Here is a 16,005-nt window from a genome sequence, read left to right on the forward strand (position 1 = left end):
TCTAGGAAGAAATTCTCACTGCGGGGGTGGGGAGGCCCTGGCCCAGGTTTCCCAGAGCAGCTGTGGCTGTCCCTGGGTCCTTGAAAGTGTCCAAGGCTAGACTGGATGGGGCTGGGAGCACCCTGGGATAGTGAAAGGTGTCCCTGCCCATTGCAGGGATATGGTACTGGATGATCTTTAGGGTCCCTTCCCAACCAAACCATTCCATGAGTCTATGATTAAACCCAGTTTTAGAAATCACTATGTAAAACTACATTTTTTTTGTATAGAAAGATTAATGGTATTTTACCAGAAGCCCTGGCAAGGCCTGAGCTGGAGGTGGCCAAGCCAGGTCCCCTGTGCCCATCTCATGACATGTCTGAGTACCTTAGGATGGACTAAGGTACAACCAGGATTAGACTCTGCTCAGGCCAAGGCTCTCCATACGTTTTATCTGGACAGGGATCAGATATTCCTGATGAGGGGTTTTCTAATCCTGGATTAGATGTGCCTTTTGATCTCTGCTAATATGGAAGCCAGACTGGAGAGAGAGCTCTTAGAATGGGTTATGTTGCTTCAAGGAGAGGCCTTTCAATGCTCAGCATGGCTAGAGGAAAGTAATTCACAGCAACTTGTGGAGTTTCTTCTTACTCTTCTTTTTAAGCAGTCTTTGCAGTTGTTTTCTTAGACCAGTTACCCAAATAATTAAGGAGAAAATTGATTTTTAGAGTATCAGAAATACTCTTTCATCATTGTTTATTTGCCCTAAGATGTGTGATTTTTCTACTCATACAGTCATATGCTCAGTTGGTTTTAAAACATGTACTAAAACCTGAAACTCATTTAATACTATTCAACCAGCTTATTTTTTCTGGTTCATTTTACTTTCAATGGGACAAGGAGTGTGTGGAAATCTGTTAATTTTAATTTTTATTTTAAATTCACCTCTGTTATTTGTGTAGAAGATAATTAAAGCTCTTTCAAAGGAAAAGGCTACTCTTCCTTAATATGATGTTAAGCTTTTATATTTTTATATCTGACTACATTAGTAGGAAAAGTGTTGGACCCTCTGCTACCGAGGTGGGAGCTTGGGCATGAGAGATGTAATATGGATGCTTTTTGATTTTATTCCTGATCTGGAGTTAATAAGAAAATGCCTTCTTTAGGATCTCCTCTGTATAATTAATTTTCTATTTTTTATTTTTGCTTCTCTGTTTTCTTACTTCATTGGGATACTCATGGGTACCTCACTGTCTCATTGGGGTATTGTCTTCTCAGGATCCAGAAGAGAGGTACTTCATTTTTATTTTGTTTGAAGTAGTAAGGCAAATAACTCCTAGAGATAAGTACCATTATTAAAGTAGGTATTTTTAATTTTAGTCATCAACTACACATCAAAAATAGCCATTCTGAGTTCTCTAAAATGCTGACATAGCCTGAAAATACTGGAAGTCTGTCTTGCTTTTGTTCTTTTGAAATATAACCCAAAGAAAATTAGTACCTTTACCACAAAAACATAAGTCTTTTAAAAGATTGAAGGGTTTGACTTCCCAAAATAGGAAACATCAGAATTCAGGGAGTATCTGTGAGCTTCATTCAGGTTTTTTTTACATGTTTGCATTATGATAGTATTTTATCCTTTTGGTTATAAACGCTAAATATTAAGTTTTGCTTTTATTGTGGTTTAGCAGAACTTGAGCTAACAAGGCAGTGCCACTGGGATGGATTCTCTGCAGGAGCCTGCCGTTGGCAAGGATGGGTTTCACCACTGATTACTGAAAACAGAGGAGTGTTGAATGCAGGAAGATGTTTTTTTCTTTCAAAGTCTGTGGGCAACTTGCTTGTTCCTCTGTGAGCTGTGTATCCTCCACAGCAATTTCTCCTGAACTCTGTGCCAAAACCGTGTCAGCTTCACTCCGAGGTCCTCACGCTCTTTGCACAAGCTGTTTCTTGCTGTTTTACTCTGTTATTTCTGGTCCCTCCCTCCAGCTCCTTTGCTTATGAACTCAGCACATCTTCCTACTCCTTTTTTTCTAAGGATCAGAGATCACAGTGCTCCACAAGGTCCTTATCTCTAAGAATGTAAAAGCCTACCTGCAGCATCTGCCAGAGGTAGTGAAATTCTCCCTTTCTGCTCAAGTATGGAGATAATCATAGGGACAGCACAGAAGATTAAACCTGAATTTTCTCTTGACTGGTTTGTGTACTTCTGTTGTTAGAAACAAAATAAAACAGAGAAAAAAACCAAACCAAACACCACAATCCCATGACAACCCCAAAAAGCAACTTCCAGTAACTTTAGTCTGCCTCTGTCTCATTCACTTAGTGCAAGAGTTTCTAGAGATCCCAGCAAATCTTCCAGCTCAAAACAAGGGTTGGGCTTTCTGTGGGGGAAGTCACAAACAGGAACAACAAATTTGAATCTCACAGTAATCAAGCCATCAGCTGTCTTTGTTTTATGAACAGCAGCTGAGCTGGGAGGCATAATTAGGGTAATGGTTTCTGGCTCCAGCTGTGTCTCACTACAGAACAAAGAGAGCTCAGCAGAGATTTTGTAGTATAATACACTTTTCCCCCCTTCTACTTGAGAGAATTATCGAAGATGACTCGATGGACTGGGACTGTGATTCAGATACAAGTGAACATCAGTATTTTTCCACAGAGTATGTTGAAAGCTCGCAGGATTTTGCAGAATCTGCCACCAGCATTGTGCTTGCCTCCAGCCCAGGAGTAGCCAGGTGCTCTGGTGTAGAGGCTCTACCAAGTGCCTCTTGTGGTACACCCAGAGGATTCTAAGTAGGTGTTGAAATTTTTCCCCAGACCCTTTTTTTGCTTTGAGTTCTGGATGCCTTGTGAGACTAAGGAGTTTCCCTGGGATAAGGGATGGGATTTGCAAAGTGTGTTCTTTTTGGATGACAGGAGCTATAGAAATGGAAGTTTTCTGATGTCCCACATGGATAACTGCCGGTGGGATGTCTGCTTCTGCTGTGACCCACTGAGCTTGGAGAGGGATAAAAGTTAAAGTCTGACCTAACTGAGTTCTAGCTAACAAGGACCAGCTGGGTCACAGAAAAGGGGGTGGGGAGGGAAATATGGGGAAAATCAGCTTGGCTTTACCGGGGGGATGTCTGGAAGATGACAGGGAATTTGCAGGATTCCTTAGGCCTAGAATCCAGGATGTGGAAGGTATGTGCAGCACTTGGGTGGATACTGGGTGGAAGAGGAGCTTTGTGAACTTCCTTCTCACCATCCACTTGCTCTGGCTTTGAGTGCTACACAACTCCCAGGAAATGTAGTCTCTCATACTGAGATACTTAACAGTTGTGTTGCCTTTTGTCCAGAAGTCAGTGAAACTATAATGATTTTACTTTAATACTTTACAGTGTAAGTAAATTTCTAGCTCAAATCATAGAAAGACTGGAAGAACTCAAAAGCCTGATGGGCAGAACTGACAGAAAGAAATATAAGCATATGTCAGTGCGCAGTACTTGAAAATGTAAATTTATTAATTCAGCTGTGCAAGTTATGTTGTAAAATCATCTGTCTGTTAAAAATGACTGCAAGAGGATGCTGAGAGTTGTGCTAATTTGACATTAACAAAGTCTCCCTGGCTGTGTCACAGCCAGGGATTATTCTTTAAGAAGTACAGTGGTGCCAAAAAAGAAGATGACAGCTTTGTGTATAAATTGATCCAAAGATCTTTTCTATTTATTTATTTGCTGTGATGTTTCATTTCAGGTGATCAGCTTTTTCAGCTCCCGATTAGAGCAAGCTGGAGCTGAGCTGTCAGTGGAGCGAGTTCTGGAAATCATCAAGCAAGGAGCTGTTGCTTTGCCCAAAGACAGGCTGAGAGTAAGTGCTCAAGACCTCATCACTTAAAGTGTACTGTTCCTATCAATTACACATATATGCCCTTTATATCTGTAACTTCAAAAATTCATCTCTGCTCTCAGTAGTGACTGATAAGTGATTACTTAGTCGATTGCCATATGTGTATGTTTTCATTTCAATTCCTAATTTCTGCTAAGTGTTTGGGTGAGTTTTTGTGATTAGTTATTAAATTGAAGTGTGTGGAGGAATTAAAATTTGCTGAAGCTAAGGTTTTCTTCATCATATCCTGAAGATGCAGGCTCCTCTCTCCATCTGTTGTTTAATTATGCTATAACCAAACACTGGTAATTCTCTCTTTTGATTAATTTCTTTTTCTGTCTCTAGTGTTCTTTTTCTGTCTCTAGTGTTCTAGTGCACCTCTGTCTTGGTCTATATTAAATGCTATAAAGATAAATTTGGAGGGCTTTAGTTAAGAATTACCCAACCTAGTGAAAATCAGTTCAGGACCTGTAAGTCTGGTCAACGTGATTATGAGCTTTCTGTATAATCCTGAGCAGTCCCTTGCATTCCTTTCTGAGAACCTCTCAAATCACTTGAGGGATTTACCAACTTGACAAGTTTTGTGAGGCTAAAATCCATTAATGGCTGTGTGATGTTTAAATACTGCAATAAAGAAATCTGTGTAAGTGGGTAAGTAAGCAAATGGGAGCTGTGTGTATGTTTTTTAAACACAATGAATCTTGTTTCTCTGTTATGCCAAGTGTATTTTAAATACTGTCTGTTTTCTGCAGAGCTATTTTTGTTGCTACTCTGTGATAAGAGAATAAGAGCACCATTTCTTTTGTGGTAACTTTAGTAAGATATCCTCTGATAAAGCACACGGAGTCTGTACAGCCAGTGGCAATGGCTGGTAATTTATTTATATGCTGGTAATTTTAAAACACCCAGTGGGAATTTTCTAGCTGGCTGCATATACTAATGTCTTTCCTGCAGTTCCCTGTGTCCCTGAGATGGCACATCTTCAGTCACTCAGACCGAATTCCTTCTGGAGAGGTTGGTCTAGGGTCCGAGTCCTGAGCCGCAGTACAGGAATAGCCTGAGTAACACCAGAGCAGTTGTTGGGTCCAAATCCAGCCCTTCAGGTTGTCCTTTCAATGTGGTGATGCTGTGAGTACAGAGGAACTTCAGTGGTTTCTATGACAACTTGTTCTGATGTGCATATAATTAAAAGCTCTTATGTTGAGGCTACACCCTTCTTGACATAGAGCCATCACTAAATCAATTCACTGCTTAGGAAAAAATGAAGGTTTTCTCAGTTGCTGAGTGTGCCACATTGACGATATGTCAGGCCACAATTTACAGAAATGCTGTTTCTGGAGTGAAATCCCATCGAGTTTAAATTTTCTGCACTAAGAATATACAGTATTCAAAATTATATGTTTATATTGCCACTTAAAGCAACAAACCAGCAGTTTTTGGCATGTGCCAAGCTCTGTAAGTCCTCACCAAACAGTCAAGTACTTCCAGTTTTAAGGGTGCTTAGTGCTGCTTGGAGCACTTCCCTTTCCTCTGGAGCACTGGAGCTTTAGGACAGACTTAGGAAGAGAATACAGCCAGCCTGGCACATCAGTCTTCTATACTGACCACTTACACCTACTGGGTTTTGTCTTTTTGTTTTCCTTTGGTTTCCTCTCTTTTTTTTTTTTTCCCACTTTTTTCCTTTTATTTCTCTCTTTTTTTTTCCCTTTCTTTTTCTTTTCTTTCTTTTTTAATACTTCTTCTGAGCAGCAGTTTGGCCAGAGCAAGTTACTTTTCCATGTAGAAAAGGTGACATTGACCTTGGGATGTTTGTGTATATATATATAGATATATATAGATATATATAAATATAGATATGTATGTGTGTATTGTCATGCATCAGTTTGTACATGTAAATAACATCCTTCCTTTGCACAGGTAGTGATGAGGAGTGGCACGTTTCCCTCCTATAGAAAGGGCATTGTGAGTCTTTGTGCCCTCTGTCTCTGTGCCTCTCTCTTGGGAGTCTCCCCGTTCCTCAGGTCTTCCCACTTAAGGCTGAGGTTTTCAGGGGAAGCTATTCTAAAGCTCGACAAACTCATATTAAGATCAGACTGAAGATATAGTTACACAATAACTCTGGCAACTCTGAGGCATTTCAGCAGCTAAATAAAGGAGAAAGCTTTAATCCTTAGGTCTTTAATGACACTCTCTGGGCAAGTCTGGATGGGTGGGAGCAGCCCTACCCACTCTGGCTTTGATGGCACCTTTCAGGGAGCTCTGCAGAGCCACAGGGTCCCCCTGAGCCTCTTTTTCTCCAGGCTCAGCCCCTTCCCAGCTCCCTCAGCCCCTCCTGGGGCTCCAGCCCCTTCCCCAGCTCCATTCCTTGCCCTGGACACGCTGCAGCCCCTCAGTGTCTCTCTTGTCCTGAGGGCCCAGAGCTGTCCCCAGCACCGAGGACAGCTTGTGCTCAGCCAGTTTGGACAATGTCTGGAGGAATTGTGAATCTGCTGCATCTGTGTTGACACAACCTGACGTAATTCCAATGTGCAAAGCTGTGGAGTTCAATCCCCCCCCCAAAAAAAAAAGGAAAAAAAAAATTATATATATATATATATATATACACGTGTCAGCTTTGCTGTTAATTGCTAACTAATTTTCAAGCCATCCTTGCCTTTTGCCACAGCATTCTGAAGTGCTGTAAAGTACTAGAGACCCTGCAGAGATATTATTCCTGCCTCCTAGAAATAACCATCTTCAGCTGAAGCACTCTGGGGGAGGCAGTTGAAATATGGATATGATTTGGAAAATGAGGGCTGAGGCAGAGCTTTTACTCACTCACTTCCCTGCAGCTCAGACAATGGTGTTTTTTCTCATGTGTACCCAATGTATGCACGGATGTTTTCAAGTGAATGTTTTCAAGTTGCTTATCTTGGCCTTTGTCGAGGAAGTGAGCATTCAAGAGGTGCTACATGTATTCAGGTTCTGAGTCTGTTGCTTAGCCCATAGTTCAAACATGAATCAACGTCAACTAAAAATAACAGCACTTAGAGCCACGATCCTCATCTGCATAATGGAGCTTATCAGTTTGGGAGCACACCCTGGTGCTCCTGCTCCCTTCCACTGTAGGAAGCTTCATGGGATGCAAAGTGAGCATGTGTGGTAGCAGTAGGTCATGGATAAATATATATATATGTGTGTGTGTGTGTGTGTGTGTGTGTCTGTCTGTGTTAGGAAAGATATCCTGCCCTTTCTTAGCAAATAATTATTGGGAAATGGGAGATCTAACTCAGATTTTCCTTCCAGTCCTGGAGCAGTCTGACTGGAGACAAACAATATAATTAACATTATTTTAAGCATATGCTTTTAGCTGTGTACTGTGGAAGGCCAAGAAAGTCCAAGCTGAGCAATTAGCCTTTTAGAAGACTTCTGCACAAACAGAGAGATAAAGGGCAGGTGCTGAAATCAAGAGCTGGTTATTTCTCCCTCAGTCTGTGGGAGGAGATAAATGAAGTTAATATGCCCAGGATGGAGGCAGAAGCCATGGCGTGGAGATAGAGCTGTCTCCCTCGCAGACGAGCAGCCCACAATCCAGGCTCCCTGCTCTATTGCAGAGGCTTATTAAAGGCAATTTAGAGATCATAGTGATAGGTGAAAATTAGCCTCATTTTTTCTTTCTCTTTATTTTTTTGAAAGTTCTCAGGCTGCCTTCCTTCCCTTTGGTGACCTATCTGTACTTTCAGGACTAGGAGAGTGAGAGAAGCAGGACCATGTCTGGAGCCTGTGACTTATCTCAGGATTTCAAGGGGAGTTAGCTAGCAGATAGCAACAACTCTTCTGCAATAAGTGGGAAAGCTTGTTTCAAATGCCAGCTAGTGCCTGGAAGCTGACATTTGGTTTCATGGAATGATCACACTTGGGAGGCCACGTTTAATGCTTTATAAAAGAAAAGTTCCCATTACCTAAGCCACTTAAGATGGAGATTTGTTTTTCATGAGCATTTTCTGATCTGCTTGTGTTTTTCCCCTACTCCTTTTCTCCCCATGTCAATGAGTATTTTGTCATCAGTGTGCACTCTGTCAGATGTTCTTTGTGTGCTATGCAGACATGCCATTATGCCATCAACTCTCACAATTTTGATATGGTACAAAATTTAATATTTATTGGAGTGCATTTTAGTTCGATGGGCATTAAAATTTCACAGAATATGTAAAAGGAGCAGAGGTAAAAGCCTTCAGTCTCTTGACAGAACAAGTTTCACTTTAGGTGTTAAAAGCACTTCTCATAGGTTTTCCCTTCTATTAACAATGTACTTCCAACCCCATCAGCTTCCATTTGTTTCACTGAAAAAAGCTGCTAATCACTGAAGCACCAGAGCACAGGGGAAGAGTAAATTGTCATGATGATGGCAGATACTGCCTGGGAGGTGGACCAGAGCAGCTTAATTCCTCTGGCACATCACCCTGGGGAAGCAGCACCAGCACTAGAAGTTTAGCTACAAAAACATATCATAAAAATAAGATGGTTGTTGAATGAGGTGGCAGTGAATTCGGCAGGGGATGTCAAGCACAGGTGCTTTGGTAGAATTACTGATTTATTTAGGCTGGAAAAGCCTTCCAAGACCACCAACTTCCACCATTTCCCCAGGTCACTACTAACCTGTGTCCCCTAGTGCCACATCCATATGGATTTTAAATCCCTACAGGGATGGGAACTACAGCACTGTCCTTGGCAACAAGGGATTGAGAGAGTTTTATGTAAAGAAATTTTCCCTGATGTCCACCCTGAGCCTCCCCTGGCCCAGCCTGAGGCCGTTCCCTCTCCTCCTGTCCCTGTTCCCTGGAGCAGAGCCCGACCCCCCGGCTGTCCCCTCCTGTCAGGAGCTGTGCAGAGCCACAAGGTCCCCCCTGAGCCTCCTTTTCTCCAGGCTCAGCCCCTTTCCAGCTGCTTCAGCTGCTCCCCATCAGACTTGAACTCATGGGAATGGCCATAAAAGAAAGTTCATGTGAAGTCCCCAAAACCAAAAGAACATAAACTATTTCTTGGCTTGGGTACTGAGCTCTCTTTGGAAGAATTTTCTTGCTCCTGCAGATGCTCCTCCTAGGGAGGAGACATCATCTGTTGTGCAGTCAGTGGTGCCATCACACCTGCAGAGGGACAGGACATGGGCAACCCTGCATAGCACTCCAGGTGGCAAAGAAAATCGGTAGTATTCAATGTATATGCACCTTGTTGATCCAAAGAAACCATCCATTGCCCCATCTTCTTTAGAATTGCTCCTGATTACAATTTTTTTTTCCCCCACAGTCCTGCTGGCTGATATTTGGCCACAGCAAGATGCTGGATTCAGGATCCAGACCAGTGGTCTTTAATAATCCAAATTAAACCTTGGGGCAGATGTGTAATTGCTTTAAAAGCTGTGTACAGCTTTCTTGTGTTTGTTTTACTGCCGTAACACTTTTGCTGTGGAGTTTTTGGTGGAATAGTTCACAAATTTAACTCTGTGTGACACCTAAGGGGATAGGGACAGCAGAGTTAAAGAGACCAGCAGCTCCATACGTAGTTCTAGGGCACAGCACTAAACAAGAGAGACAAGAAACTTCCTTAAAATTAAATTAATCCAGTTCTTCCTGATATTTATCTTTTTTTTTTTTTTTTTTTTTTTTTTTTTTTTGTCTAGCTCAAAGGTCAAAGTTCTTATTACAGTGGAAGCTGATTGTGTCTAATACATCCTTAGGCCTGACGCTAGGCAGGCGTCTACAACACAGACTTCCTTTTGCTGACCCTCAGCTGCTGTTAACCCTTACCCTGAAGAAGATCAGATTAGTGACAGAAGTGTAAGAAAGTTTTAAACAAAGTGCTTTTTGGGCCTTTCCAGAACACTGACCATATGCTAAGAATAAGAGTATTTATGGATTGTATATTTCCTTCTGACAATTTATAACCTCAATTAAGATGTCAGACTTGCCTGCTTCCGTGAGCTGACCTGTAAGTGATGGACAATAACTCACGTTTCTTTTGAAGGCATTTGTTTTAGAGGTCAGCTTCTCAGAGACCTCGAGTAGAGAAGAATATACTCTGCTTCCCTTGAGAGATATTATTTTGGGTAATCAAAATTCCAGGGGGAAAAGATGATCTTGAAAGTTTTGATGGGCTTTGTGGTCAGAAAATAACTTATCATTGTGAAACTCTGAGCAGTCAAAGACATGTCTGCACTCAGCTGACTCTGGCTAATCTTACAGTGGGATTATAAACCTGTCTGTCTGTCTGAGCCAGGGCAAACCCTTATGCAGGTGCTTTTCTATTAATGTAAGCCTCACTACTTAAATTGGTGAGAATGAGTTGAAACTAAAGTGGATGACACCACTTCATAATAAGTATGTCCAAGCAGGAGTTTCTATCATTTAAATCTGTTTAATTAAATGGTGCAAACTTGTGTGTAGGCAAGATCTAAAGTATGTGAAAAATACTATGGAAAAACTGTGATTATTATAGTGCTTGAAGTTAGATACTTGCTGACATAATGCATTGTATGGTAACTCTTGGCTTTTAGTTTGAAACCTTACAGGAAGAAAAATAACGGCATCGTCCCAGAAGGGAACAAAAGATTTGGGGGTTTAGTTCAGAAATAAATACCACCCTCACTTTGAAGCATTAATGTGATAATCCACAGAAATGTGACTTTAGTAGGAAGTAGGGCTCAGTAGCTAGTTAGAATACAGAGCATGTTAACAAAAAATTGGCTCATGTGCCTGGTTGCTTTAACACTGAATAAGCCAATAGCCAAATTCACTTTGCCACCTGTGGATTCAAAGTCATGGAATCACAGAATTGTTTTGGTCAGAAAAACCCTCTAAAATAAATTTCCCCAAGGTGGCCAAGGCTACCACTAATTCATGTCCCCAAGTGCCACATCTACATGGCTTTTAAGAATGTAAGTGTTCAGAAGTCTTTGAAACATGATGACTCCTGTTGTTCCACTGTTAAAAGTGGATTTTAGCAGTCTTGTTGTAGCCTTGTGTAATGCAAATACAGCTGATGAGTTGATTGAATCCCAACAACACTTCATTTTCAGAAGCATCCTTCAGGTAAAATGGAAGGAATCAGTTAACTTAGAGACTTTAAGGAAACAGAAAAATTCTACTGCAGTCCTTAGCAGTGTAGTTTGACTTGAAACTTGCTACCCACAAAACTTATATTCATATTGCTGAATTTAAGGTGTTTGAAATGTTGGCATAGGCTGGCAGTTATCGAGAATTTATCAAGCATATTTATTTATTTTTCAAAGTTTGGTTTAATATTTTTATATGAAAAAGAAAACCTAACAAGAACTCTTCATACAGTTACCCATTCCCACAAGTGTTTGCATGGATTTGGACTGTCATACATGTCAAGATTCGGGTTTCTTTGATGTGGTGTAAGGCGAGTCCCTTTGCATACAAGATCTTAGTTACAGCTGAGTATTTTATCTGCTTGAGTGTTGCCAGGCCTAGCAGCAGTGGTGTGCACCGTGGCACTGACAACCTCTCCCTGGCACTCCCAAAGAGAGTTCACTCATGCTGTAACTGACACCATATTTACATGTTACTCTTAAGGCTGTTAGAAAACGGGATGTGCTTTCCACCTTTCCCCAGTTGTCTTACAAGTGTGAAAATTATACAGTGTCACATTCTTTAAATTATTTTTGTAGCATTATGGGGAAAGGGACAAAAAAAAACAAAACAAAAAAACACCAAAAACCACCCATCAAATGATTCCAGGAAACTAAATTTTTCAAATGTGAATGCTTCTGAGAACCCAAACAAGTTAGGTTTGCTTTTACACAGCAGCTGTCAGTCAATTTTGGGATTAAAACCAGCTTTTTAACTTGAGTTTACTTCAGTGGTTATAAATTCTTTCATGGGGGCGGAGAAAAATAAACAGTAATTTTTGGCATTGTTGACTAGAACAAGAAAAAAAAAACAGCTATTTTATTTTGCTTGTCTGCCTGGCACACAGTTAAAAACATATTAATGCTTTTCTGACACCTCCCTATTGAAGAGTAATATAAACATCACTGCAGCATCAACATAGGAAAAAAGGCATTAGCAAACTTTTGAATCTCTGATCTTTAAACTGTTTCTCATGTAATATCAGTTTCTTATTGTAAAGTACCCAAAAATCCCTTTGAACAGAAAATAGTAATCACGCTTTCAACTTAGACCATTTGTATAACAGCTTTTCTTCAGAGAGAAGAATAAACTGAGAACTTCAGTCTTGTTTTCTTCATAGTCATTGAAGCATTCATTTCCATGGGGAAAATCTTGCTTCCACTGGAAAGTTTTGCTGATAGCTCCAACATTCTCAAGGTTGTCAGGCTGTATCTTCATGCTTAGGAGATGGTAGCAGGCATGATGCAAGCAGGACACCAGGCAGGCCCCAAGGCTGTGTGTGTCCCATCATGGAGAGTGTGTGGTTCAGTGGTTGGTATTAGTTAGTTTCATGTTCCCCTGCCCTGTCCCTCATTTCCCCGGCTGCTGCTCTTCAGGGATCGCACTGATTGCATGGTAGCTCAGAAAATGGAGCTGGTGCCATGGTCAGCAGCCTGGTGAGGATCTCGTGCCATGAGAGCTGTGTGTGAACAGAGCACCAAAACTGCATCTGTGAGCTCCTGACCTTCAGCCACCTCAGCTGGAGTGGATTGAGAGAAGCAGCTCAAGGAGCAATGGGGTGGAGGTAGAGCTTTGTTAGCAGGTGCACAGTCAGCTCAAAGAAGCTGCGAGTTACCCACATCAAATCCATCAGCTTTTGCTCACTCTCGTCCTGAACAGTTTGAATTCTGTCACCCTTCTTGGTGAATAATTTCTCTTACACAGGTTACAATTCAAATAAGACACTGATGTCTGAATCCCTTCAATGTACCTTGATTGTTTGTTGTAAGTTTAGGTTAGATATTGGGAAGAGATTCTTGGCTGTGAGGCTGGTGAGGCCCTGGCACAGGGTGCCCAGAGAAGCTGTGCCTGCCCCTGGATCCCTGGCTGTGTCCAAGGCCAGGCTGGATGCAGCTTGGAGCAACCTGGGCTAGTGGAAGGTGTGCATGCCCATGGCAGGGGGCTGGAAAAGATGAGCTTTAAGATCCCTTGCAACTCAAATAGTTCTGCAATTCTATAAAAAAAATATTAATCCTTCTGTGCTGGGCTTTACTTCTGTCAGCCAGTCTGTGGCACTCCATACCTGCAGTGTTATCCTCCACTTTAATGCCACGTCCTGAAGAGAGCAGGAGGAAGATTTTTTCTTGCTGCAGTTGTCCTTGCTCATTATGCAATGCTGTGCACAGAATCATTGCAATCTTTGGTAGAAGCGTAGCAGCAGCCCAAAAAGGATCAAGGATGCTCTAAAGGCGGCAGAGTTGTGAATATCAAAATACCTGAAGGAGATACAAAAATCTTTTTTGTATCTCCTTCAGGTATTCCCACTGCTTTTCTCATTCAAGGTTTAAAGCATGCATTAATTAATGTGAGGTAAAGTCAGGGAAGGAGCGGCAGGAGCAGGGAGTTTGTTTGGTCTACGTGTGGGTGTTATGTCTGAAACAGTGCTCTGGTGTTCCTCCAAGGCCATGTACCTTCTTTGCAAACCTGTGCAAATAGAGAATGAAGAGAACTGTCATTCTTTTAGCTTGTATTTGCCACAGCCGTGAGCAGAAAACGCCCAAGATCCCAGCAAAGGAATGAGTAGTGATGCTGTGATAAAGGACAGACTCAACCAAGTCTCTGGCATTTTCTTTCGGAACAAGAAAGAAGATATTGTGGGCTTTCCAAAGAACTAGAACATGCAGTAAAACTAGATTCGGACACATTGAGAACAAGCATGATATTTCTTTAGTTTCCGTGCCTTCCCGTTTATTATTTTGTTTTTCAGTGATGGCATATTGTGCATCCCGGTAAACTCCAAACCCACAGTACTTTCTCCTTGTCACTGAGACATCTGGTTGTGCTGGGGGAACTAATCAATTGCAGACATAGTTGCTATTATAAGCCTGCAAGCTGCTTGAAAACTTACCCAGGATTTTGGTAATGAAGGGCCTGAAGTTATTATTTGAGCTTTTTCGTTTTTCTTTTTTTCTTTTAACTTCCCTTCAGGGGTCATCAGACTGGCAGTATTTTTATTCTTTTTTACAAGCTCAAATTTTAGACTTTTGAAAGTTCAATTCTGTGTATGTCAAGCTACTTGAATTTCCTGTAAAAATGTTGGGGTTGTGATTTGATTTGTAATAATATGAAAGTGAACAAACATCCAGGTTAACTCTGTCTGAAAAGTTGGCACATTTGTCATTTTGCTATTAGAACTGATATTTACTATTAACTTTCAGTAAGACTATTTGTTGCATTTATAAAGATAACTTTTAAAAAAGAATTTGTAGTTCAAAACAAAGAATGGTTTAGAACTTAAGAGTGACGTTCAGCTCTCGAGGAGACGCACCCTATAGCTCCAATTGAAAACCCCTCCTTCACAGCCTCACTGATGCCAAAATCTAACCAATAATGAATGATTTATCATTCTGTATTTGGCTTTTTCCTGTTGGAAGGGTGGGGGCAAGATCCTCAACTCCAGAATACCGAGTCACTCCTAGCGCTTGGCTCTGAAACACATAAACAACGCGGACTATTACAAGTTCCATCCCAACGCCCGTATTACACGGCCATGTGTTCTCAGAGTTCCTGGAGCCTGATGTCAGGCATGTGCAGGGGCTGGTGTATTTTCTGGGGGTCTCACGTGCGGCTGGAGTGGCTGTGCCATGGCCTGGGCTCACAGCGCAGTCTGGCAGCACCGGCGTTGCGCTGGTGCCGCTCGGCTGGGCGGCGATAAGCAAAGAGACAGTCTGGCTCCTTCCAGGAGCCTCTCGGTCATGTCTGAGCACTCGGCAGTTCCCAAAGCCTCTGGCTGACTTTCCCCTGTGGACCGTTCATTTATCAGGAAATGGAATTGGTTACAGGATTTCGCGCGCTGCCAAACCTCACTGACGAAATCGGCCCCGTTGCTGCTCTCAGAAGTAGGAAGAATGTGTTAACTCTTTGCACTGGTGCTTGTTTTTAGTGCTTTTGCTGAAAAAAAAGCCAGGTTGCTTCCTACTTTTAAAGGTTTCTGGAAATTGCTGACACACTCTCACTCTTGATGAATGTACTACTAATGCAGGATAATTTTGCCTATTACATTTAGCTCTTTGCATCACAGTTACCACTGTATTTATAAATATTATTTTAGGGCAATTGAGTTATGTTAATGGGAGATTTGCCTACTGAATTCAGTATATTCTTGCTTCAAAAAATGTCTTCTGAATTAGAGGAGTGAAAATTAAGATTTATTAAAAACATAAACAATGCTTTGTTGTTTAAGGGAGGCTTTAAAGCCTAAGTTACACATTTAACTTATACATAACTTGTAGGAGCTTAACCAGAATTGAATAGAAATATGTCTTTAATTATGTATATAGGATGACAACAAAAAAACCAAGTCCAGTTCTTTTTTACTGTGTTGCTGTCTTTGCATATAGTTACAAACCCAGCTATGTAATGGCAAGGTAAACACCACTCTTTTTAGATGCTATTTGGAGGTCATTGTCTTTCATTATGGATCAAGTTTTCAGCAAACTTTAAAAAACAAGTGCACCTTTAAAAATGCAAATGCATATTTTTTTGTGACTTACCAGACTCCAGGTTTTTCTGAAGTTTTCAGGGCAAAGCTGGTTGTCAATCACAGAATCATCTGGGTTGGAAAAGCCCTCTTAAGACCATCCAGCTGTTCCCCCAGCACTGCCAAGGCTACCATTAACCCATGCACCAAGTGCTGCATCCACACAGGTCTTAAGCCCCTCCAGGGATGGGGACTCCACGACTGCCCTGGAAAGCTGTGCCAGGCTGGTCAACCCTCTCAGTCAAGACACTTGGCCTAATGCTCAATCTAAACATGAGCAAATTCTCTGTTTTGCAAGTTGCATTAAGAAACAAAGAGCCAATTTCGTTTTATTAAATTATTTATATTGATAGAAGGTACTCCTGGGGATTTTTCATTTCTGCAGTGGTCTTAAGACCCCCTAACATTGTCCCTAATCAGCTGAGCACACTCCTTTTGCAATACAATTTCTTTGTCACACACTGTGTGTGTTTTAGAGAGGATGGAGAAATTACTATTTGCAGGTTG

General features: G+C 41.4%; 1 protein-coding gene across 6 annotated transcripts in view; it reads left to right on the plus strand.

Moving 5' to 3' along the window:
* The window catches only part of DYM (dymeclin), a 208,122-nt gene that overhangs the window by 170,500 nt on the left and 21,617 nt on the right, over positions 1-16,005 (plus strand). For all 6 annotated transcript variants that reach the window (XM_030258725.4, XM_002194292.7, XM_030258723.4 and 3 more), the window contains one exon: positions 3,718-3,831. In XM_030258725.4, the coding sequence (XP_030114585.1) occupies positions 3,718-3,831 (114 nt within the window). The remainder of the gene's footprint in view (positions 1-3,717; positions 3,832-16,005) is intronic.

This window comes from Taeniopygia guttata, chromosome Z (genome assembly GCF_048771995.1).
Source record: "Taeniopygia guttata chromosome Z, bTaeGut7.mat, whole genome shotgun sequence".
Classification (NCBI taxonomy): Eukaryota; Metazoa; Chordata; class Aves; order Passeriformes; family Estrildidae; genus Taeniopygia; species Taeniopygia guttata.